At 45.5% G+C, this 22,718-nt stretch overlaps 1 protein-coding gene across 4 annotated transcripts in view; it reads left to right on the top strand.

The window, feature by feature from the left end:
• The window catches only part of SIRT1 (sirtuin 1), a 2,084,986-nt gene extending 2,062,691 nt beyond the window's left edge, over positions 1-22,295 (top strand). For all 4 annotated transcript variants that reach the window (XM_069610638.1, XM_069610636.1, XM_069610637.1 and 1 more), the window contains one exon: positions 21,131-22,295. In XM_069610638.1, coding sequence (XP_069466739.1) covers positions 21,131-21,396 — 266 coding nt within the window. In that variant the 3' untranslated portion in view covers positions 21,397-22,295. The remainder of the gene's footprint in view (positions 1-21,130) is intronic.
• The last annotated feature ends 423 nt before the right edge of the window (positions 22,296-22,718 follow it).

A 22,718-nucleotide genomic window follows, 5' to 3' on the forward strand; every position in this document is an offset into this window, starting at 1 on the left:
ACCTCATAAAGGAATCGAAGCAGTTACGGGAAGCGAGGTTGGAGGCAGAGAGGGGGCTGGAAAGAGAGATACAGGAACTGGAGAGAACCCACAATGATACAGGAACACATAAGGTTGCCAGGCAGCTGGCACATATGAGAGGACAACTCAGACAACTAACAGGTCAGTTGAGAGTATCCTCCTGAGAATCGGGCAGACTTTCTATGAGCATGGGAATAAAGTGGGGACGATACTGGCAAGACAGATAAGGTCTAGAGAACAGAAGGCGTTTATAACCACTCTAGAGGATAAAAGGGGCAAACAAGTAGGGACGGAGAGGGCTAAGGGCAGGATAGTCAGGGAATTCTTTGCCATCCTTTACATCAAATAGGGAGGAGCAAAAAAAAAAAACACCTGCCGGGTTGGAGGGGACCAAGATTATTCCCCAAGCAGAGACCAACTGAGGAACCCATCACGTGGGAAGAGGTGCAGAGGGCAAGAACACATCTGAAGCCGTGTAAGAGCCCGGGGGAGGATGGGCTAACATCAGCATTCTATGCAACATATATTGAACTACTATCCAAGGGACTGGCAGATGTATTCAATGACTTCTGAGAGCGGGGTGAGATATCCCTATTCATGAACATGGCACATCACTCTTATACTGAAGCCAGGAAAGAACCCACAACGATGCTCCTCATACCGTCTGATAGCACTCATTGAAGTAGATGCAAAACTTTACACAAGATTACTAGCGGCAAGGCTGGAAGTGGTACTCCCAGGTTTAATAGCACAGGACCAAACGGGGTTCATTCGGGGTCGGAACACGTTCGACAATATAAGAAGGGTCATGCACATAATCGATAAGGCTGCAAGGGGGGGGCATGCCCACATTCCTATTCATGCTGGATGCTGAGAAGGCGTTCGACTGCATCAATTGGGATTTCATGGTCCAAACACTGAGCAGGCTGTGAGTGGGACCAAACTTTCTAAAAATGATCTGAGCAAACTACCAGAACTCCAAGCCACGGTTAAAGTGAATGAGGAGCTGACCAACCCATTCTCGATAAGAAGGCGAACAAAGCAAGGATTCCCACTCGCCCCCCCTTGCTTTTCACTTAGGTGATGGAGCCCTTTACGGAACGGATAAGGGAAAACAGAAAGGTACAAGGCGTCCGATGGGCAAAGGCACACCACAAAATCAGCCTGTTTGTCGACAACGTGGTTCTGATTGTCACCAAACCAAAGACATCACTCCAGAAATAATGGAAGAAGTAAAGGCCTTATCTGAGGTATCCGGGGTCAAAGTAAATTACTCAAAATCGGAGATCTTACATTTATCGACTGGGGAGAGAGAGAGCGGGAACACTTAAAAAGCAACACCCTGTTTAGTTGGGCAATGGGATCGGTTAGATACCTTGGGGTTAACCCGACGTCTACCACAAAACAAAAAGTTGGGGCAAACTACCCTCCATTAGTAAAACAAATCAAAGCGGATCTGACAAGGTGGAAAGGAATGTACATATCATGGCTAGGGAGGATAGCCACCGTCAAAATGAATATACTCCCCTGACTGCTATATCTCTAACAGGCGATCCCTCTGCCCATGCCGGGGAAGCTGATGAAAGAAATTCAAGAGAGCATCATGGGCTTTACCTGGAATGGGAAAAAAACATGGGTAGGGAGAAGAATCCTATACAGACTTAAGACCCAGGGCAGAGTGGGGTGCCTCAACGTAAGACGCCTCCAAGCAGCGCAAATGAGAGGCATAGCAGAGTGGGGGAGGGAGGACAATCAAAAGCATTTGGTGAACATGGAACAAGCGGTAGCGGGAGAATATCTTTGGAAAATACCATGGATGAGTAGCGAGGACAGGCCAAAAGGGCTTATGGAAAACCCGATCACAAGGAACACCCTGACGATCTGGGACCGTCTAAACGGGAGACTCAAGCTAGCACTGTGTCCATCACCACGAACACCTATCTTTCGTAATCCTGATTTCCCGCCAGGTATGGATTACAGTAAGTTTAAACGATGGATAGCTGGGGGGGATGAGGGAAATAATTTCTCTATGAAGGGATGCATTTTAGGTAATTCGAAAGCTGCTGTAGGGAGTTAGACCTGGGGAAGGGGAACCGATTTGCTCATCAGCAGATAAGACACTGGGCGGGGCCCCCGCAATACTGGAAGGGACCAAAAGGGAACAGACAGAATGGGAAAAGTTAATGTCCTCCATCATAAACAGGGGGTTGATATCAGCCATCTATAGTATCCTGTCTGAAGCAGAGGAACGGGAAAACTGGGCACTGAGGAACAAGTGGGAGAAGACATTGGGAAAGTTACTGACGGGTAGGGAATGGAATAAAGCCTTAAAGAGTTGGTACTGCTCATATACCTCGGTACAGCATTGAAAACTACAATACAAGTTGCTACACCAATGTCACTACACCCCAGAAAAACTCCATAAAATGTATGACTCCACATTGGCTAAGTGCTGGAAGGTCTGTGGGGAAGTGGGAACGGTGGAACATATTTGGTGGGGATGTCTGCAGCTCAAACACTTCTGGCAAGAGGTGTGAAGTCAAGGGTGGCTGGGATAGAAGGAGTAGACATGGAACTTTGGTGGAGCTATGGCGTTCCTGAACATATTGCCCGATGGAGAGCAACGACTGGAAGCAAGAACTGAAACACTGTGGGCAAATCTATTGAGTTTGAGGCATTGCATAGCAAAACTATGGAAAGAGAAGGAACCGCCATCCATTATACAATGCTACCATGCAATTTGGGAGACTGGATGTGGAGAAAATGACGGCAATAGTACGGGGAACACTGAGGAAATTTAGCAAAGTTAGGTCACCCTTTGTTACCTATGCATTTAAGGATAGTACACACCTATATATTCCCGAAGAGACTGAGGATGCTGGGGATATTACAGGAGGAAGATGTAAAGACTGGAGGGGGTGTCTGTACTTCTGCTCTCTATATGGTAGAGGAGAGGCACAGAAGACCCCAGCCAAGATTCTCTATTATGGTAGCAATGGACGAGCAATCAAGGCCTAGCTTCTCGGGATGTGATGCAGGCTGGTTCTTAAGTACAGTGTAGTCCCCAAGCCCCCACAAAGGAATGTCCACACACTGTATTACTGAAAACACAGTCTTTATATAATCAATATTCAAAGGTTATGTACACTATCACAATAATTCAATTTGCGCTCAGGAAAATCAACAGTGGTAAATATCTACAATTCTAAGGTGGTACCACCAATATTAGATCTCATTAAAGTGCATCAATTATTATGTAAAAATGTCACACAGATCAATAAAGAGGAAACCATCCAATAGAGAGAGGAGGGAAAGCAAGATGTTTGACACAAATGGCAGAATACTGGCCCCGTTACCTAGACACAGTTCTGTGTGGAGATCCACCCCCCACCTGGTCAACCTGTAAAATAAGATATATAGCACAAGCCTAGTCCATATATTGTTCAATAGTCTTATTCCCTCCTATAATGTTTTTACCCCCCCAATGTACCTGGTGGAGTAGAGTTCTTCGAAGAGGCGTCAACAGATCCTTCTTGAGTGACCCCCTTTAAAGCGGGAGTCACGGATCGTCGAGAGGCGTTGAGGAAGGTGAACTTGGCGTTCGGCGTCAGGGAATCGACAACCGTTCTTGAGTGCCCTCCCTTTAAAGCAGGAGTCACGGGTCGTCGAACGTCCCACGGTGAACAGGGTAGAACGGCGTCGATGAGGCGGCAGCTTCGATCCGAGCGGTGCTCGTCGACGACGGAGCGTTGGCGTCCTGCAAGGAAGAGGCGTGCGGGGCACCTCGGTGACGATAGTTCTGGACCGCAAAGAGTGTAAAGAACTGTGACCTAGCAAGGGCGTCGAGTCGTCGAAGTCTTTGTGGTCGTGAGGTGGCGGGAAACCCACCGGCGGATTCTCCTCGCCGCGTGCGTCGTCCTCGACTTTCTCCGGCGGGCTGAAGTGGTCGACGGCGCGGACAAGGGAGTCCTTCGATTCAGTGTTGTTAGGCAAAGGAGCGGGCGGCTCCATTCGTTGGCGGCACAGCGTCAAGTGGTCCCCGCGTCTGGGCAACACAAATTCGACGGGCCTCCAGTGGTTACACAAACCTGCGAACCCTGGTCGATGGCAATGGACTTCGACGGCGGCGAAGTCCGGCTGCTTCACTTGGATCTCCTCAGCGGTCCCCGTCTCCGGTCGGCAGCCTTTCGAGGGTCTGACTTCCAGGGAGCTTTGGCGAAGGTTAGCGGTGCTCAATGGTCCCTCGGAGCACGGGAAGAGGGCGCCTTACCAGGTCCTCTCTCGGATCAGTCTTCGATGGATTCGGCAGCTTTCAGATCGGTCGAAGCCAATGCAACAGCAAGTCGTCTTCTTCCAGCTGGGCGTCGAGGAACAGCAGTTCCAGTTACTCTTCAAGTGTAGACACAGCTTCTGAACGCTTCTGAACAATTTCCAGTGGTGAGAGGTCCCCAGATATAATATCCTGTCTCTCATCCACACTGCTGGGTCACTCTCAGCAGCCAATCATACAGAAGGGCATTCATGCAGTCAGTCAGCCAATCAGGCACACAGTGCATTCAGGCCATCCTCCTCCCTCTCAGACACTCACAACAAGGAATGTGGATTGGGACAAGTACCCAGCCGTTCAACACTACACACTGCATTCAAGCCAGTTTCGGGCAGGGCTGTCTCAGTCTGTCTCTCATCCCAGAAACCAGACAGCCACAACAAGAAGTGCATATTGGTCACACACTCCATTCACCCGGGTCCCACCCACAGGACGTACCCACAACATACAGTCACTGGGAAGGCTCCAGTCAGTCTGGACTGGACTTCACAACAACACCATATATGGAACTTTCACCCAACGGCCAGTCAGGGGGAAGGGACAGAGTCAGGGCTTCCTGGGAAAACAAGGTAATGGGTAATAGAAAGCAAGAGGCCACAGGGGCCATCTTGTTTTCCATCAGTAATCAACTGATTCCAATGGCAGGGCCTGGGTATCCCAAAATGGAGGCACCTGTCAAATTCAGCAGGGAGCTGCCACCAGCCCATACCGTGCTCTGCAGGCCACCCACAGGTGCCCAAAAACATACACTAGGGGCACAGGGTTGTACCCCCACCCATGGGTGTCATAAGGGTATCCCACGGGTCCATTCACCAAACAAAAAGAGAGAGAGCTACACCGCCAGGAGTCCCATATGAACTCCTACGCGGAAAATACGACAGAACACACGATAAAAAGGCAGTAAGGGACAAGCCTCCGATGCATTTCCAGCATCGCAGAAGAGGACTGAGCCAAGGAAGGGAGGATGCAGGGGGCTGCTCTTATAGGACTTGTTGCGGGTGGTGGGTTGGGAGGGGGCGGTTTTGAAGTTACTACAGTATGAAATGTTAGATGGAATTGAGATGTGTGAAAAGAATTTATGCAAATGCAAAGCTAAATATACATGTGAACAATGTTGAGCTAATAAAGTTCTGTTTAAAAAAAAAAAACACACATCCCTACTACCAGAACCACATTTCACACCCCCTCTTCCCAATTGTTTTTCCCCTTGAATGTATTCCTTCTAATAAACACCCCTAATTGTACTCCTTTCCTACATGCAGGCAAAGGTCTTGCAACATCCTGGCAGGTGTCACAATGCACCACTTTCCAGACAGGGCCAGGTACCTTATGACCCCTACTGTGGTGATTGGTGCAGTATAAATATTGTGCATCATAAATATCGTGCATCATAAGGCAATTAGAAACCAACTTTGGTCATGTTGGCAGATATTTTATTCAGTTTTGCACCGCCCACCTGTGTTTGCTGCTTGGAATCCCAGGGACGGTTTTATCGTTCAAAATAACTGTTGAATCCTTTTTGGAATTTTATTCTGTTTTATTATATAGAAGTATTTCTATACCCGTTGTACACTTTTATTCCTGTTATTGTATTTTAAGTCACAATTTTTTACTTTTAATGGTTTATTCTAAGCATAGATTTCTTTTTTAACTAGCTTCTTTTGCCAAGTAGACGCACCTTTTTCGTTCGCACAATGTTCTTCCATCATGGAGGATCTCTCTTTAGAAAACCAATGCTCGGATTACTTGCCAGTAATCTTCATTACTCCTAGTCCTACTTTTCCTCATTGCAGTACTTTATGAAAGCTGTCTGTCTATTGACCGAACACATTCCCAAAATGCCTTTTTATTTTTAGCCCCCGTCTCTCGTATCCCATGCTATAACGCTCCTGATTAATCCCATAATCCTCATGTCTTTGCCAAAGGACCCGGGACAATCTCATCACCGCGGAGAGAGAGGAGGGTTCCGTACTGTGATGCGGAAGAGTAGGAGTAATGAAGATTACCAGTAAGTAATCCAGGCATTTCCTCCAAGCTCCTCTTCCTTGTCAGAGTACTTGTCCAATGAAGTATACTAAAGATCAGACTGGCACAAACTTGGACCCCAAAGAATATGCTCCCAGCACAATGGGAGCAGGGGTCATCCCATGAAAAGTCACAAACTACCCCCCTGCTCCTCAGCAAAAGAGCGGGAAGGGTTGAGGATACCCCTCAGAGACCAACAGGGGAGGGGTAAAAAGTAACGCACAATGGACCGACCTGTATTCAGATCGTTCAACAGGACTACGTTAGGCAGGCTAAGTGGCCTATCCCTGGAGATTCCAAAACCAGGGACCCCCTAGAAAATCGTAGAAGCCCCAAGAAAAGGCCAGAGAAGAAAGCAACCCTAGGCTGACTCGCAGAGCCTTGAGGAACAACCAAGCAAGACTGGGGCCAGGCACTCCCATCTGCATAAAAGGCATCAACTTCAATCTACGAGTGCAGATACTGCCTAATGAAGCAGGAAAGGAGGCCTGGACTCCTATGGCCTTGTCCCCACTATGGTTCAAGACCAACTAAATATAATCCTTAGCGAGAGAAAAGCTCCCTGAATGAAGGGGCAGTGCTGAAGACCTACCCAGTCGCTGACGCTTCAAAAATACCAGTCTAAAAAGATAGTATTGCTCTTGGAAGAGCATAAGTCGAATATTAGTTATGGAATGAAAATGTCGATTGATGGGGCTTTGGCTGTAGCTCAGAAACAAATCTAGTGTGGAAGACTAGGAGGAATCCTCATGTCAATAATTGGATTGATGACCACCCTATATTATCCGATTATGAGAGAGTTAGCGTAGGAGGCAAGATAAGGATGATCTATACAAAGAAATGTGGACATTATTTACCGATTTATATGGATAGGATAAAACTAATTAAACAATTCTTGCAATGTTTGAAGTCACAAAAGGCAAAATAGTAACAATATTAAGAAACTGTAATCAGAATGGAGAGTTGTGAGGATATGTGAGTGTGTGTTTGTTTTTTTGTCTTGGTTAGATAAGCACACAAACATACCTAATGTGGTGCCAATGCATGAGGGGTTGAAACACGTGTCGGCTGGTCACCTAAATCACCCTACCAATAAAGTACACAATGTGTTATAAACAACAATATAAGTAATAAGCTTTCTCCTTTGTGTTTCATGTGTGAGGTATCTGGGAACAAACAATTTACTAATCCCAAAAAGAGGTGTGGGTAACACCTCCACAACCCATGATCTTGCAGCCAATCAGTACAATTAATGTTTTCAAATGAACACACCAGAAAGTATACTAGTGTACAGCAAGTGGACTCAAACCCTAGTGCCCAACCACCTCTACTATACAATATAAGGCTATTTTTTTGTATATGGTACATATTATTTTCGCAATTAAATATAAAACATTTTTTAAAACTGCGATTGAGAAACTTGTGCTTTTCTAGAAGTGGAAAAAAATTACTAACACGTAATCTAGACCACCAACCTGCTGTCTCTACAGCTGCATTTTAGTTGGGCTGAAGAAGCAAACATTGAAGTGGGAAGAACTAGGTGCCAAAGTGCCCAGATTCCGAACTCCCCACCCCCATCCTCAACTTCTAATTTGTTGCCCAAACAAATCTTGCTTGCTAGTATATGTACAGAAACTGAAAGATCTGAGGCAAGAAGGACGTAGGCTAATTCAGAGAACAGGCCCCCCCAAAACCACATCAACAATGATGGCGGAACCAGCCCTCCAGCATACCCATTTTGATACGACCTCCCCCTTGCAACTAACAGAATAGTGTTGGGGGACTAACGGAGAGAACCCCTCTCCACCATGTTCCAGAATTCTAAACATTGTACTAATATACTGCACGGCTAGACCATCTGCCTTCAGCAGTCCGATGTTAGGATTGTGGCATTTGGCATTCAAACTGTGGGGTTGCCCCCGGCCCCAGAGGATGTGAAGCGGGCAGGGTGGAAGGCGGTGGCTTTTGGTGCACAGTCATGACAAAAACATTTTTGTTCGGGGGGAGCATAAAAGGATCAGCAACCCACCTTTTTCAACATCATGGAGGTAGAAGGGGCTTGATAGAATCTTTGCATGTCTACCTCACTTAATTCAATGCCGGATCCCAATGTAGGGCAAAAACAGCTGCCCATTCCATATGCAAACCTCTTTAATGGACTTACTGCAAACAGTCACCCTATACTCTCTCCAGTCATCCTTCGAGATGAAGCCAAGACCATGGCAAACCACCTAGCCACGTCCACATATGTCCCACTGACCTAGACCCCTTCCTAGACATCTTTGGTGCCACTATACATAAAGCACCTCTACGCAACGTCACTTCCATGACTCACAAGCAGAGCCCGTCATAACCCACAGAGGTCCGATGCTGCCTGGCACAGGAGTGCCCTTACTCTTGGGTATTTCCAAGCCTCTGGGGGAAGTGTAGGCCAACCCAAGGAGGGCCCTCAAAGTAAGAAGACCAGAGCCAGGGATTCTTTTTTTTTTCATTTCTTATTTTTATTTACAGTGCATTAGCCATAATGTTTTGACTTTTTACACATATTCTTTAAAATACAAAATATTAAAGATCATACATTCACATCAAATTCCACAAGACAAAAAGGGAAAAAAGAAAATCAGGAATGGAAAAGAATAATACAGTTACATCTATCGGCCAAGTTTCCTTTCTCAGTGACCATCTAATTTTAGATCTCGTAATAGTCTTACAATTTCTGCAGTTAGGAAAATTTCATGCCCAGATGAAGCTCTGGACACAAATTCCTCTGTATCTAACCAATTAATATCATGGACAAATCTTCTCAGCCTCACGACTCTCAACTCCATTGTGCCTGTACATTTAGATATCAGATGTTTCAGTGTGTTTGTTTCATTGATAACACAATTCAAACATCTATCATCTAATGAGGCTATATCTCTGGCTGATTGGATCTCCCTAGTCAGGAGTAGATTAAGCCTGAACCTTAAAAATAGGTCCCTAGAGCTTGAATCTGGATATTTTCTCAGATATGTGGGCAGAATCGTTTTTTTTTCTCCCCATAATAGAGAATGATTGTGACAATTTTGTCATCTTCATCCTAACTCCTGTATTCACCCAATCCCACATTTTCAGCCGCTCTTTCACTTTCATCGGATTTTGGACCAGCATGTCCAATGTACACTCTGCATTATCCAACAATTCCAAACGTTTTAGCTTCAATTTTCCCAAGAATCTGTTTGTATTGCATTGGAGTAGAGCAGACAGGGAGCCCTTAGCGGGAACCAAAACGGACCTATAGAAGGAGATCCATTTCCACTCAAGCCTGGATCTCAAAGACGAGAGACCCAACTTATATCTCAGAGCTACCATGGGAACGCAATTTGGAAGGGACAATGATTTTTTCCAGAGTTTTGATTCCACCGCATCCCAGTTAACCTCCATTGCAAGGGGATTTGTATCCATACTGAAAAGAATTGTTGGGACCACCTTTCCCAAATAGAATGTTACCATGGGCAATATAGAACATTTACAATATTTCATTTTTATCCACTTCATCTGGGCCCCCAATTTAATAGTTTTTAAATGGAGAGTTCCTGATAGATGTATTTTTGTGGATGTGATATAATTATTGATACTAGATAATTGAGCTTGGGCACAATTTCTATATTTCGATGGTCCATTTCCCATGAACAATTCCTCACTATTTTATTTGGCTTTTCGAAAATTAGAATCCTCGATTTGTCTGTATTAATCTAAAATTTTTTTAGCATACTTTTCCATAGCAGTTAGCAGTCTCTGCAGGCCCACCTGGGAATGATCCAGTACCACCACATCATCGGCATAAGCCAGCCAGTTGATTTTAGTTCAGCCGAGGCATGGTGATACTAGACCAGTGTCCTTTGTCTATTCCCAGAACGGCCATGAAGAGGATGAATAGAAGCGGAGCCATCAGGCAACCTTGCCAGACCCCTCTGCTTACCCCTATTGGATCTGTTAGAAAGTGGTGTAGTTCAATCAGGATTGAGAGTAGGGTTGAAGGCACTCCCCATGTATACCATTTTTTTTCCATAGAAGACCCCTCTTAACCATATCAAACGCTTGTGTGAGATCAATCCAGGCCCCAAAAAGGGGGCAACCATTTTTCTTTTCCAGATCTCCCTTCAAGCAACTCAAGACCAGACCATTTAGGGACATAGATAGTCCCTTTCTGGATCCCGTTTGTTGTTTCAGGATTATATTCATTAATCTCACCCAGTTTTCCAGCGCTCTTAAGATCTGGCCAACAAAGATTGTACTGTCAGCATCCAATAATGAGATTGGTCTGTAATTCACTGCTAGGAGTCTATCCCCTTTTTTGAAGATCGGTATAGTAATTGAGTTTTTCCATGATTCTGGAAGGCATTTAAATTTGATTATTTGATCAAACAATAACTTAAGTATATAGGCCCATAATTCTGGATTTGTTTTTAGGGACCAATTACTCAAGCCATTCGGGACCGCGGCTCTGGAGCTAGAAGAGCGTTTTAATTAGTAACTCAATGTCTGCCTCAGTATATGTGAGGGACCATTGAGAACTATCCCAGTCCTCCAGTGCCGAAGGGCCCACTGAACCATAAACCTGGGAGAAATGGTCCACCCAAATCTGTTCTTGGATAAGGACATCTTGATTGTCCATTTGCGGTTCTTGTTTGCCTCCCAAAATTGCCCAGAAATGTCTCTAATTTCTCTGGTCTAAAGACTTTAACATACGTTCCCCATCCTGTTGATACAAAGATGACTTAATTGATCTCTACCAATTTCTTTGTCGGTTATTAATGAGGGCAAGCGCTGTCTTAAATGATTCTCTATCCAGATTAGCTCTTCTTAAATCTGCTTTTTGCATTCTTATCTTCCTCTTCTGTTCCATAATCTGTTGGTTATAAGAATGTATATAGGACAATTTACATATTTGGGTATTCTGTTTTTGAGGATCCAAATCTAACAATAACAGATGAAAATTTGATGGATAACAGGATTAATATATTTGATCTTCAGGAGCATTAGCCACCCAATTTTGTAATTTCATAGTCGGGCTTTCCCCTCCCCTATGACATTTTAATGCAGTTACCCGCCATATTCACCGAGAGTTTACATGTATATGAGGAAATAGTTGAGGCCAGATTGACATTATGAATTCACCTTGAGAAATGAGACCCTTCCCAGTACCACTACCAGTCAGGATCAACCAACCTTCTGGTAGGGCCAAGTCCAGCAAACTGCCAAATTCACCCTCACCCCAGGGTACTTCACGTACAACCACAAGAAACCTTATCCAATCCAAACAGGTGTTGTTTATTTTTTATTGGTTTTTAACAAGAAAATTGAAATATTGCACAATGTAAAGAAATGCGTAACAGCAACAAACCATAACATTTACATTCCCCTTCTAGCCACCTCCCAAATCCCACCCTCTAAACATGCCTGTTTCGCCATTGTGTTATGAGCACACTACATTTGAGGTACTTAGTCACCTTTCATTCTCGTTAGGGTCAATTCCCTTCTGTCGCTTCCTCAGCGGCAGTGGTGAACAACGTTTGCAGCAATACTTCCCATTCCATAATTACCTTAGAAGCCTCCTCATTGTCATCCGCCACAGCCCCTTTCCATGCTGCTGTTTCAGCTCCTCCCCACCTATACAGGTCCCTCCACCATTCTCCACCCGTGGGTCTTTGGGCGATTTCCATGCCATAGCAATTCTTCATTTGGCCAGAATACACGCTAAATCCTTCATTTTTGTTACATGTTTCTGGACCTTGGGACGTGGGAAATGACCCAGTAGGCACGCGCCTGGGGAAAGCACATCCAATTCCACCCCCGCTCCTTTTTGTAGTCTGTCCGCCACCTCCTGCATATATATCCCCACCACTGGGCATTCCCAGAACCTATGTAGCATCCCCACAACTATTGCCTTACACCTGGGACAGCCCTGTACCGTTGCACCCAGAAACTGTGAAACCTGCATAGTTGTCATATACGCTCTGTGCGTGACTAGCAGTTGTATTAGCTGCAACGGTGCATTTTGTGAAACCTCCTTATGGTACCCCTGTACCCCCCTCATTGGGCATCAGTGAAGGCTGCCCCTATATCCTCTTCCCAGGCATATTAGACAGCAGGAGATCATATATCCTCGATATAGCATGCCCCCCTTCTGCCACGTCAAATAAGATATCTTCTATCGAGTGCCATTCCATTAACTCACTGAATGCAGGCCATCTGCGCATGATCTCCCTCTTGATAGTGCTACATAGCATATATTGTCCTATGTGGATGCCTGTCTGTGTTGTCAGCTCCGAGAAGGGTATGTACGCAGCGTCTTGCAACAAATCCCCAATGGTAGCCACCTGCAGGCTTCCCAGTACGTGCATATAACCATCCTTGCTTGAGCCGAGGATGACACTATTGAGACCAAAGGAGTCTGCCTCGAGATTGGATCTACCAGTCCCAACACAGTCGTGACCCTGTCCCGCACTCTCATTCCCAGGGACACTAGGTCGACCATTGTCCACAGTGAGGCTTCTTGAACCACAATAACACTTTCAGATAATAGCGATGTCCCAGGGATTGCAGCATCAGTGTGTCTGGGGTACGGTCATCTGCGAGCCAATCTACTACAAATTGTAGTTGTCCCGCTATGTAATATTCGAAATGCAGAACCTGAATGCCCCCCTCTGTGTATGGCCTGTATAAAGTTGATAATGCTATTTGATTCTGCCCATTCTGCCACAGAAAGCCTCTACAGATACCCTCCAGGGTTCTAAAGAAGGACCTAGTTATTTAAAACGGGACATTCACAAAGAAATGCAACAACCTGAGCAATACCATCTTCAGCAAGGCTGCTTGTCTCATCATTGAGAGGGGCAATTTAGCCAAGAATTTCATAGAGGTTTTGATGCCCTCTAGTGCATGCTGCGTATTATGTATATGTTCCTCCACGGGGTAATGGTACATTGATCCCCAAATACCTGAACGTGCGCACTTTCCACTGCATGGCAAGCAAAGGCAATACACCTCTCTCTATCTTACGCAGTCCCGCTATCGGAAATAATGCAGATTTGGCCATACCGATTGTAATCCCTGAAAATTTCGCAAAAAGTGCCATAGCTTCCAGTAACGGCTCTAAATTATTCTCAGGGTTCTGTATGTGTAAGAGTGTATCACCCGCGTATAGGGATATTCGATGTCTAGCTCCATCTATTTCAATACCTGCCTCCATGTATTCCATTCAAAGATACTGTGCAATCGGTTCCATGGAAAGGATGTAAAGTAGTGGTGACAATGGACATCCTTGTCTAGTTCCTTTCCCCAATTCCCACGCCTCAAACGCACCTACCTATCTTCGTCCCTTGCCATTGGTTTGGTGTACACTAACTGGACCCACTTCATATATGTCTGTTCAAAGCCAAATCTACGCAATATTGCATAGAGCAAGTCCCACCTCACTGAATTGAACAACTTCACTGCGTCCAATGTGGCTATGGCACACAGAGTCTCCCAGGATGCTGTCTTATCCATCACGTGATGTAATCTCCGCAAGTTCCAGGCCATGCTCCGACCCAGAACGTAGCCTGTCTGATCTGGCTGCACTAACCTGGGTATCACTCTTTTCATTCTAGCTGCCAGTATGGACCATTAGTATCTTATTATCTTGATTAAGCATCAAGGCCTATAAGATCTACAATCTACCGGGTTTTTGTGAGGTTTAAGGAGGGGTATAATTATGGATTCTCTCATGCTAAGTGGGGGGACCCCTGTGTCATATGCATCATTAAATGTATTGAGCAAGTGGGGGGCTAAGGCTTGTGTGTATTCTTTATAAAAAAATTAGCTAGGTAGCCCGTCCGAGCCTGTTGTCTTCCCTGTCGTCAACCCCACAATTGTACTTTTTATCTCTTCCAAAGTGATAGGCACATCCAAACCATCCCTTTCCTCCTGGCTCAGCTCCGGGGCTCGATTTCATCTAACATCTCCTGTAGGTGGGTGTTTGATATCAGGGGCCCCTCCCTATACAGTTGTTAGTAAAATTCACAAAACGCCTCATTAACCCCTTTCTGGGTGTGGCATACTTCCCCTTATCCCGTGTTTGAGTGTATGGGGCTGCGTCTCGCCTCGTTCTTATATAACCCTGCCAGCATTAGTCCCGGCTTATCTCCTTCTATATGCTGTTTCTCTGTATATTTATCAAAATTATTCTTGCCTAGTCTCTCCCAGCAGTCTATGCATTACTGTTTTAATTCGCTTTTGCTTCCCTGTCTGGATGCTGTTCTCGGGATTGCTCTAACCTTCGCAATTGTTCCTCAGCTGAGGACAGTTCCTTGTTAAGTTTGCTTGGACACTACTGCACCCTGCTATGGCAACCCCCGCTGACTACCAGTTTCATCGCCTCCCAGAAAATGCCTGCACTAGACACGCTACCCTGATTATGCATCATTTATTCTGTGATGCTGCTTTTAATGCAGTCACGAAATGGAGGCTCTCTCAGCGATTCGCTCCTAATCCTCCACTTGGGTATCAGAGCCCTAGGGGGCACATATTGCCATTGTAAGCTAAGCGGGTGTGATCCGATAAGACTCTACCCTTATACTGAGCATGCGTAATCTGATGTGCCAATTCATTCCCTATGAAAAAAATCTATCCTTGTTTATACCGCGTGTGGCGCTGAAAAGTGTGAATAGTGTCTAGTGTCTGGGTGAAGAACTCTCCAGGCATCCACTAAAGCAAAAGAATCGAGGAGAGTATGTCATGTCTTAGCGGGCTGCGCTAATTTAGTATATTTATAGTCAGATCGGTCTAGGATCGGGTTTAACGTACAATTAAAGTCCCCCCGTATCATGCTACTATCTCTATAGTGGCCTAATCGAGTGTGCAGAGTCTGAAAAAACTTGGCGGCACTGTGGTTAGGGGCATATGTGTTGACTAAACAAGTATTCAAGGAGTCTTTGCACCAGAACCATTCTGCACTCATTATCTGTTTTGATGTGGGTAACCTTAAACTGTATCGTGGGTGCTATCCATATCAGTACCCCTCGAGCATAGGCGGAATACAGGGAACCAAATAGTTGCCCTCTCCATTTACCCGCTAATAATGCCTGTTTTTCAGCCGTGAGGTGTGTTTCTTGTAACATGGCAATGTCCACCTTGCATCTCTGGAGGTACGAGTACACTTCATTTGTTTTCACATAAGCGTTCATCCCCCTCAAATTCCAGGTGAGAACATTTACAGTTCCAGCCATTTTCATCCATCTCCTTCTAATCGCTCAACTACTCCTGGCACCCCACCCAGCTGCTCCTTCCCCGCTATTGGCGCTCCAACCCCCAGCGTTGTGCTATAATTTTCTTCCAACATATCTATGGGCAAACCCCCTTCGCTATGAATTTCCTCAACTACCCCAACTAAAAAACTGCCCAACCTTGTTACCCTTGCTTAGGCTTGTCCGCTTCTCGCATCCGCACCAAGCGGCCCTGCCTGGGGCCAGTGCACAGCGGGTGGGCACAAAAACAAGTGCCCCCGAAAAAAAATAATTTATGGGGTGTGGCAGTCACAGGCGTAGGCACGGCCGCCTCTTCTTTTTAATATACAGCGTTGACCCGTACTAAGCCCAGCCATATGTAAGAAAACAAACAAGCCTCCATAATCTGTCTCTGAGTAGCCCATCCTCTTCCCAGGGCTCTGCATCACAGATTGTTTGCCTAATTATTGTTCCAGCAGATTTCCTGGAGTAACATATTCTCTGTATACGTTATCGGGTCTGAGCCACCTTCTCCTTCAGGCATGCCTACGATGCAAATGTTTCTCTGGGGCTTCCTCCACTCTATTCTCCAAGAGGCTGACATTTTGCTGCAGAACATCTACATCCGCATCTGTGTTCAGGAGCAAGCATGAATTCTCTTTCACTTGTGTCTCTAGCATAGTGGTGCGCTCCGCTAAGCCTCACATCCTAGCGTGGCAACCCAACATCTAGTTGCACTGTTTCTATCTGTTAACCCAGTGAGGTCGTAAAAGTCTGCTATCGCCAGCATGACTTGGTTGTGCAGCTCCATGGCGTCCCCTTCTTTCTCTCTTCCTCCGGATGCTTGCTGCTTGGTTCTAGCAAAACCATTGTGTTGGTTGCTTTGGTGTGGCCGCTTCTTGTCTGGTTAGCCCCAGATTCGTTCTGGGTGAATACGCTTCCGTATAGGTCTTTAGTCCTATGTTGTTTAGGGCACTTTGCTTACGTGCTTACACAATGTACCATGGAGCCGTAGCCCTGCTATCCCTTTGAGCGGTCTCGTCCTTTATAATTTCTCGCAGGGGGACCAATACAGGCCTCCAGGCTCCTGTGCCTTTTCACACCAGAGTTGTGCCCTTGTGTGTCTGACCACAGGGCTACACCCACCAATCTCAGTCCAGTATGCTGATGTCTGCATTAGTAGCGTTATTGTTTTGCAATAGCCGCCCTCGGCAAGCAGCTTAATGTGGCCCTGTGGCCGCTTCATGGTTATTTTCACTGAGGCCACGTTTCACTTTTCACTGCTGGGCCCGGATCCCCCTTGTGGAACTGTCTCCGTCATTGATCCTGTGGCCGCCTTCCCTGCTGGCTCGGGGCCAGCACTGCAGTGACCAAGTAGTCAGTTCCACCACCTGGCCCAGGTACGCGTGTTCGCCCCCATTACAGCTTTAATCCTCAAGTAGCTTCCTTCTGCCTTATCGGGGCTGCAGCCTTGCTTTGATAGCGGTCATGCACTTAAATTTGGTGCCGCAGAGGCCACAGATCACAACTTACGCTCAGCTCTGGCGTACCGGTACTTTCCTCAATTATTTGTCCCCCACCGGGTTATTGTGGCATTTGTCTGTTACCTCAGTTCAGGCGTAGTGGAGGCACAGGTTCTGTTTTGCCACACGTTTCAGGTTCCTCCAGTGTCTCCACTTATCGCCTCAAACTTCAGCCTATCCCGCCTTTCCCTGCCCATGCACTGCGGGCTTGGTGCTGCCGGGGTCACTCTTGTGTTTTCACTGTTCCGCCCGGGTTCATGTGCTCAACCCCTTTGTCACTTTAAGCCTCTTGCAACTTATATTCCTCCCCTCTGTTCACTGCAGGCTTCACACGTTATTGGTCTCACTCTTGGCATCACCGCACGGCCACGGCTCGAATGGACATCCCCTTCCTAGTGTCCATTTACTGGCAGGTTACTGACTCTGTGACTGCCTTACAACTCTCATGCAGCAGGGGCCAGCCTCTTGTTGCCTCCGCTCATCACTGGTTCACACGTCTCCTTTACCGACCCTTTTCTCCTCTGCTACACACGCAGTGTCACAGCAGGCGTGATCTAAATGTATCAAAGCCCTTCCGGCTTTACTGTACTCCTGCAGAGGCGTTGTCTGCTGGTACGCTGTGCCCCTTGTGGCCGCCGTGTGTTCCGATATGCTGCCCGCCATTAGCGCTCAACTGAGGAGGGAACTAAGCTCCTAAGGGGGAACATGCAGCACTTGCCCTGCTGCAGCCACTGTGTCTCCATGATGCTGGTGGTCTGCCAAGGTTTCCTCCCTCTCGCTGCATCTCCGCCGGACTTGCATGTGTTGCAGCGTCCCGCCCCTTCTGTTCATGATCCCAGCATCTGGTACGGGTCTCCAGTCACTCGCTCGCCAGCGGTCCCTCGCTTGGGCTCCTCCGACCTTCCCAAGTCACCTTTGCATTGCCTTCGATTCCTCAACATTCTTTGTGCTGCGGGTGCCATTTTTGTTCCGGAACCCTCCGCTGGCCTCGGCATTTCGCTCCCGATATCTCGTCTCCAGGTTATTCACCACGCTCCATCTCTTAGCCCAGTGAACCTGAGATATTCACTGAAATATCCTACCGTTTGTAGGCAATGTTTACTGCTTGTGACCTGTTTATTCGTCGGATCTTGAAGGATCTAGTGGGGGCCTTCTATGAAGCCGACCTACTTCATTGGCTGTAAGCCACGCCCCCTCACAGGGGTGAACTCTTATCACTGAAATCTGTCACTATCAAACCAGACATGGGGGGGGGTAGACTTTTTTTACAACCGGAGAAGGGCAGGAAGTAGAACCCAGAGACCAATTGTAGCCACCCCTATTACCTTGCTACAAATCATAACACCATGGAGTCCAACCTGCTAGGACCGCCATGACCAACAAAGAAACTAGGCACAGCAGGTAACCAACAACAATGTAACGGGAGCCAAACATGGTGTCCGCTAAAAAACCATATCAGGAATTGACCACCCTCACTTGTCTGTGCATGACTCCTTCAGCATGGTCAAAACATACACCCAGATCTGGGGGGACAAGGGGACTACATGAAGGGCTATCAGGCCTCACCCAAACCAAATGTTTTACCTTCACCCTTCATTTTGCATTTTCGAATCACAAGATTCCCCACAGCATGTTGTTTTTGTGGACCCATGGCAATACTACTGGCTCTCAAGCTTCCAAATTAACCTGCAAGCCTTGGGACCCCCATAGGATCAAGATACGGTAGCCAACACGAGGGGCCTTCCTGCCAAGCTCCTTGGTGGTGGGACACCAGTCGAAAAGTTGAGACCAGTAACTTCTGTGCCCTCTGCCTTCCCAAGGATATAATACCATTTATTAGCTAAAGCCCAAAGTCCCTCCCCACTTCCTGTGGGGCTGTGGCCTTGTAGTGATGACATCCCTGCATTCCACACATTATAAGCAGATAAAAAACACGGAGCATCAAAAATGTAAGCTGTTTTTTTTTTTTTATTAAAAAAAAAGTAGGACGCACAGTTTCAAGATTCAGCCCTGGTTAAGTACTAAACTCCCATCTGTGGGTCTCGGACCAATGTTCCGAAGTATTGTGCTATGTAGGTACCACCACCACCACAGCAGCCACATCAATTACTTATATGGAAATGTCCCTCTTCCAATGTAAATGGGCAATCATTTTCTATGAAAGGACCTGAATTGCACATGCATGCTGGCAACAGATTCTTTCCCTTTCGTAAACATTCGAAGATAAAAAAAAAGTATAATTTGCTTGTTTTCCGCAAGAACGAAAAGGACACGCAAAAATAGACTGGGACATCACATCTGAATTTGATTCAAACTGCAGAGCTGCCTGGGAGGCTACACGAGCCACCAACTGCTTTCAGCTGCTGGTGTTTACAGGGTTACCAAAGTAAGCTGTAAAAAAAGCTCATTCACAAGGACCAGTAGCCCAGACAGCAAAGAAATGAAAAGCCCCTCTCTACTTACAGCCCCATTCCTCCTGCATGGTGTACTGAAGAGAACCTCGACTAGCGTTCTCATGTTCTCAAGCTGTGACCGCCTGTAAAGAACTGCAGGTACAACATGGGAATGAAAGTGAGTGAGGGAAGCCTTCACCTCAGTGTGCCTGTCGGACTTATTTAAGGCAGAACATAAAGCCTGCCTGAACTTGGTGGGGGGGTGGGAGGGCTGTTACAGAGCTAGGGTTTGCCTAGCAGCCTGTCCACTCTGCTCTTTAAGAATTTGCTGCACAAATATCACTTAACATCTATGCCTGCCAGACACGACAGGGGCCAGTACCCAGATCTTTTCCCACGTGAGGAAATTGGGATGCTAGCAAACCTGTGTGAGGCCTAGTTGGTTGTAAAACTGAGATTGGGAAATGCTTATTCAGAGCTGAAGTTCATCTGAGAGGTTCCTAATCCCATCTGCAAAAGAACCCACACCGCCATCCTAATTTTTGTCTTATTGCTCACGTTTATGTGCTAAATTATTTGAGATATGAACTCCCACACTATCCATGGCCTTCTCACTTCATCCTGTATGGCCAATGGGCCCTCCTTTTGATGTTAACCTTCCTGTTGGACATGTGTGGCAATGCAAGTTTGGAAATACCAGACTCTGGGAATGAGTCTTTCACTACTGCTCTTTCTACTTTTAGCCATAAAAAAACCCCAACCACCTTTCTTTCAAGATGTTTTTTCCTCTGCTTTTTCTGTCGTCGGCGATGTCTCAGGAAGCTCTATTAAACGCACACATGCCAACGTGACTGCCAGCCAAAATGTGAGGGGTCGGTCACAAAGACGGGGAGGGCTGACAACGAAAAAAGAGTGGTAGCGCTAGATCAGCATATGATGTGCAGAGTACAGGCTAGTTATTCAATTGCATATATTGTAGTGCAACAGTAAGATAAGCCATTTTTCGACAATGTCATGAGGAATGCCAATGTAAAAAGCTCTGAGCCAGTCTAACTTCGTATTTGGTAGTTCTGATTCATTAGTTTATATTTAAAACATATAGACTGAGGGGAGGGTTCATTGGATAATGACCTGCAAATAGGTTATTTCCCATGGCGAAACGGAGTGCTATGAGTTGTAGTTAGGGTCATTATCTCAAGCAAACAATGCCCCCTCCCACATCCCCAGATCTATAACTCTGTCAAATGACGGTATGCAACTAACAACGAAACTGTATGATTTTAGGCTGCTGCTGAAGTCAGAATTCTTGTAATGAGGCCTATACCAGACGTTAGACTACATTTCGTTGCTTGCCATTGGGCTGAGGGGCCATCTACAATGGAATCTATACTAATTCCAGATCACTTTTTTTTATTTGTGCTGCACAGTTTTAATTTGCACCAGTTGACATGTCTGTTTTGTTAACGGCTATTTAAAACAAAAAGGCCTTTGTTAATTGTTTGATCTAGCAAATGACATTCCTTCGTGGTGTAAAGTCCCCTGTGTTTAACTTAAATTTGTTAACTGTTTTTCAAACTGTTTGCTGTCTTTCAGGAATGCAGTACATATATATAACACCAAGTCGTTACATTTTTCACGGGGCTGAAGTTTATTCCGACTCAGATGATGTTGTATCAAGTTCTTGTGGAAGTAGTAGTGAAAGTGAATCCTATCCAAGTCCAGAGGAAGGTACAGAAGAGGATAGTGACAATGAGGCATGTTTCAGTGGCATGGAAAACGAAACCAGCGTTTCATGTGAAGCAATTGAATTTGGCATGGAAGAAAATGTTATTGAAAAAACAGATCAAACAAGAAATTGACACGTGTGTAACAATCCTAGAAGTGAATCATTGCTCACAGTAAATGATTAACGCATTCAGACCTTCACCATGGACATTGGTTCCCTTTGGATGTGCAGGAGACAGGAAAACAGTATAATTTTGAATATGTATGCAGGAGGTGCTGGAATATCATAAAGCTGGTTTTTTTACAAATGTATTTTGCAATTAACAGTAAAGGATTTGTAGTTTTAATCAAAGTATTTCCTTGTAGTCACTGACTGATCACTTTTTGTTTTTGTATACTGAGTTACAGGTGAAAACAATCAGCATTTAACCTTAAACACGTTTCTAAAAGCCAGTTTAATTTCTACTTGCAGCAAATCCAGACCAAAGAAAAGCATCTTGTTTTTGTGTATAGTGCTAAGATTGTAAGATGGGTTTGACTTTTGAAATCCAACATCTGCACTCTTGTTCAATCCTGTAACATTGGAGTTCAGTAAACCTAATTACAGCAATTAATATTGTAATGTTATTACATGGGAATGTGCTTTTTAGTTCATTCAAACTCTACTCCACTCCTATAGTGAGCAGAGTGAAATATAAGCTATTACTGCAACATTTGAAAATGCATCATTGTGACCTTTAACGAAGCAAGTGCTGGACAAAGTGAAAAACACTCCTTACAGTGTCTACAATGATGTTTTAGCACCTCTTGGAAAGTGTATATTTGCATTTGTAGTCAGGAAAAGTGAGTATGCAATTTCACTGCAATATGCCAAGCTGTCTCCTGCTGGTATCTGAGAAACCTACATCCACTAGTCTGTGTGGTGGCTTGCATATGTACAAACAACTCCTTTATGTTAGGTTAACAACCCAAGCAAACTATTCCACAGAGTATAAATAAAAACAAATATATTAAATAAGTATAACACTTCAAAGTGTGTTGCTGATATTTGTTAAATGTGTAATCTAGATTGTTTCTATATTGTATGTTTGCCTCATTGAGAAAATGTGACCTTTGTTTCATTTGGTGTAGCGATACCGCAAGGCATAATTACACTTGCTTCAAATAGCTTCTCTAGACTCCTGTGTTCAAGCTCCCCTCCAACCTTGTAGAATGGCTCTGCAGAGTGAGTACATGGATACAGGACCACTTTTGCATGTATAACTCACCCCTCTGCATTATTCTTGGCTAGAACTAGAGGTTGGCTGTTCACATCCTCTTGGTGCAGAGTTTTGTGACCTGAGTTCTTTACTTAACGATGCAGTATGTGTCAAAACATCTTGGATGAAACATGTATACTATAATATCTCTGTTCTGATGATTTTTTACACTGTTTGATAAGGACCACAAGAAGACA

The sequence above is a fragment of the Ambystoma mexicanum genome, chromosome 8 (assembly GCF_040938575.1).
Source record: "Ambystoma mexicanum isolate Mex_15411 chromosome 8, UKY_AmexF1_1, whole genome shotgun sequence".
Classification (NCBI taxonomy): Eukaryota; Metazoa; Chordata; class Amphibia; order Caudata; family Ambystomatidae; genus Ambystoma; species Ambystoma mexicanum.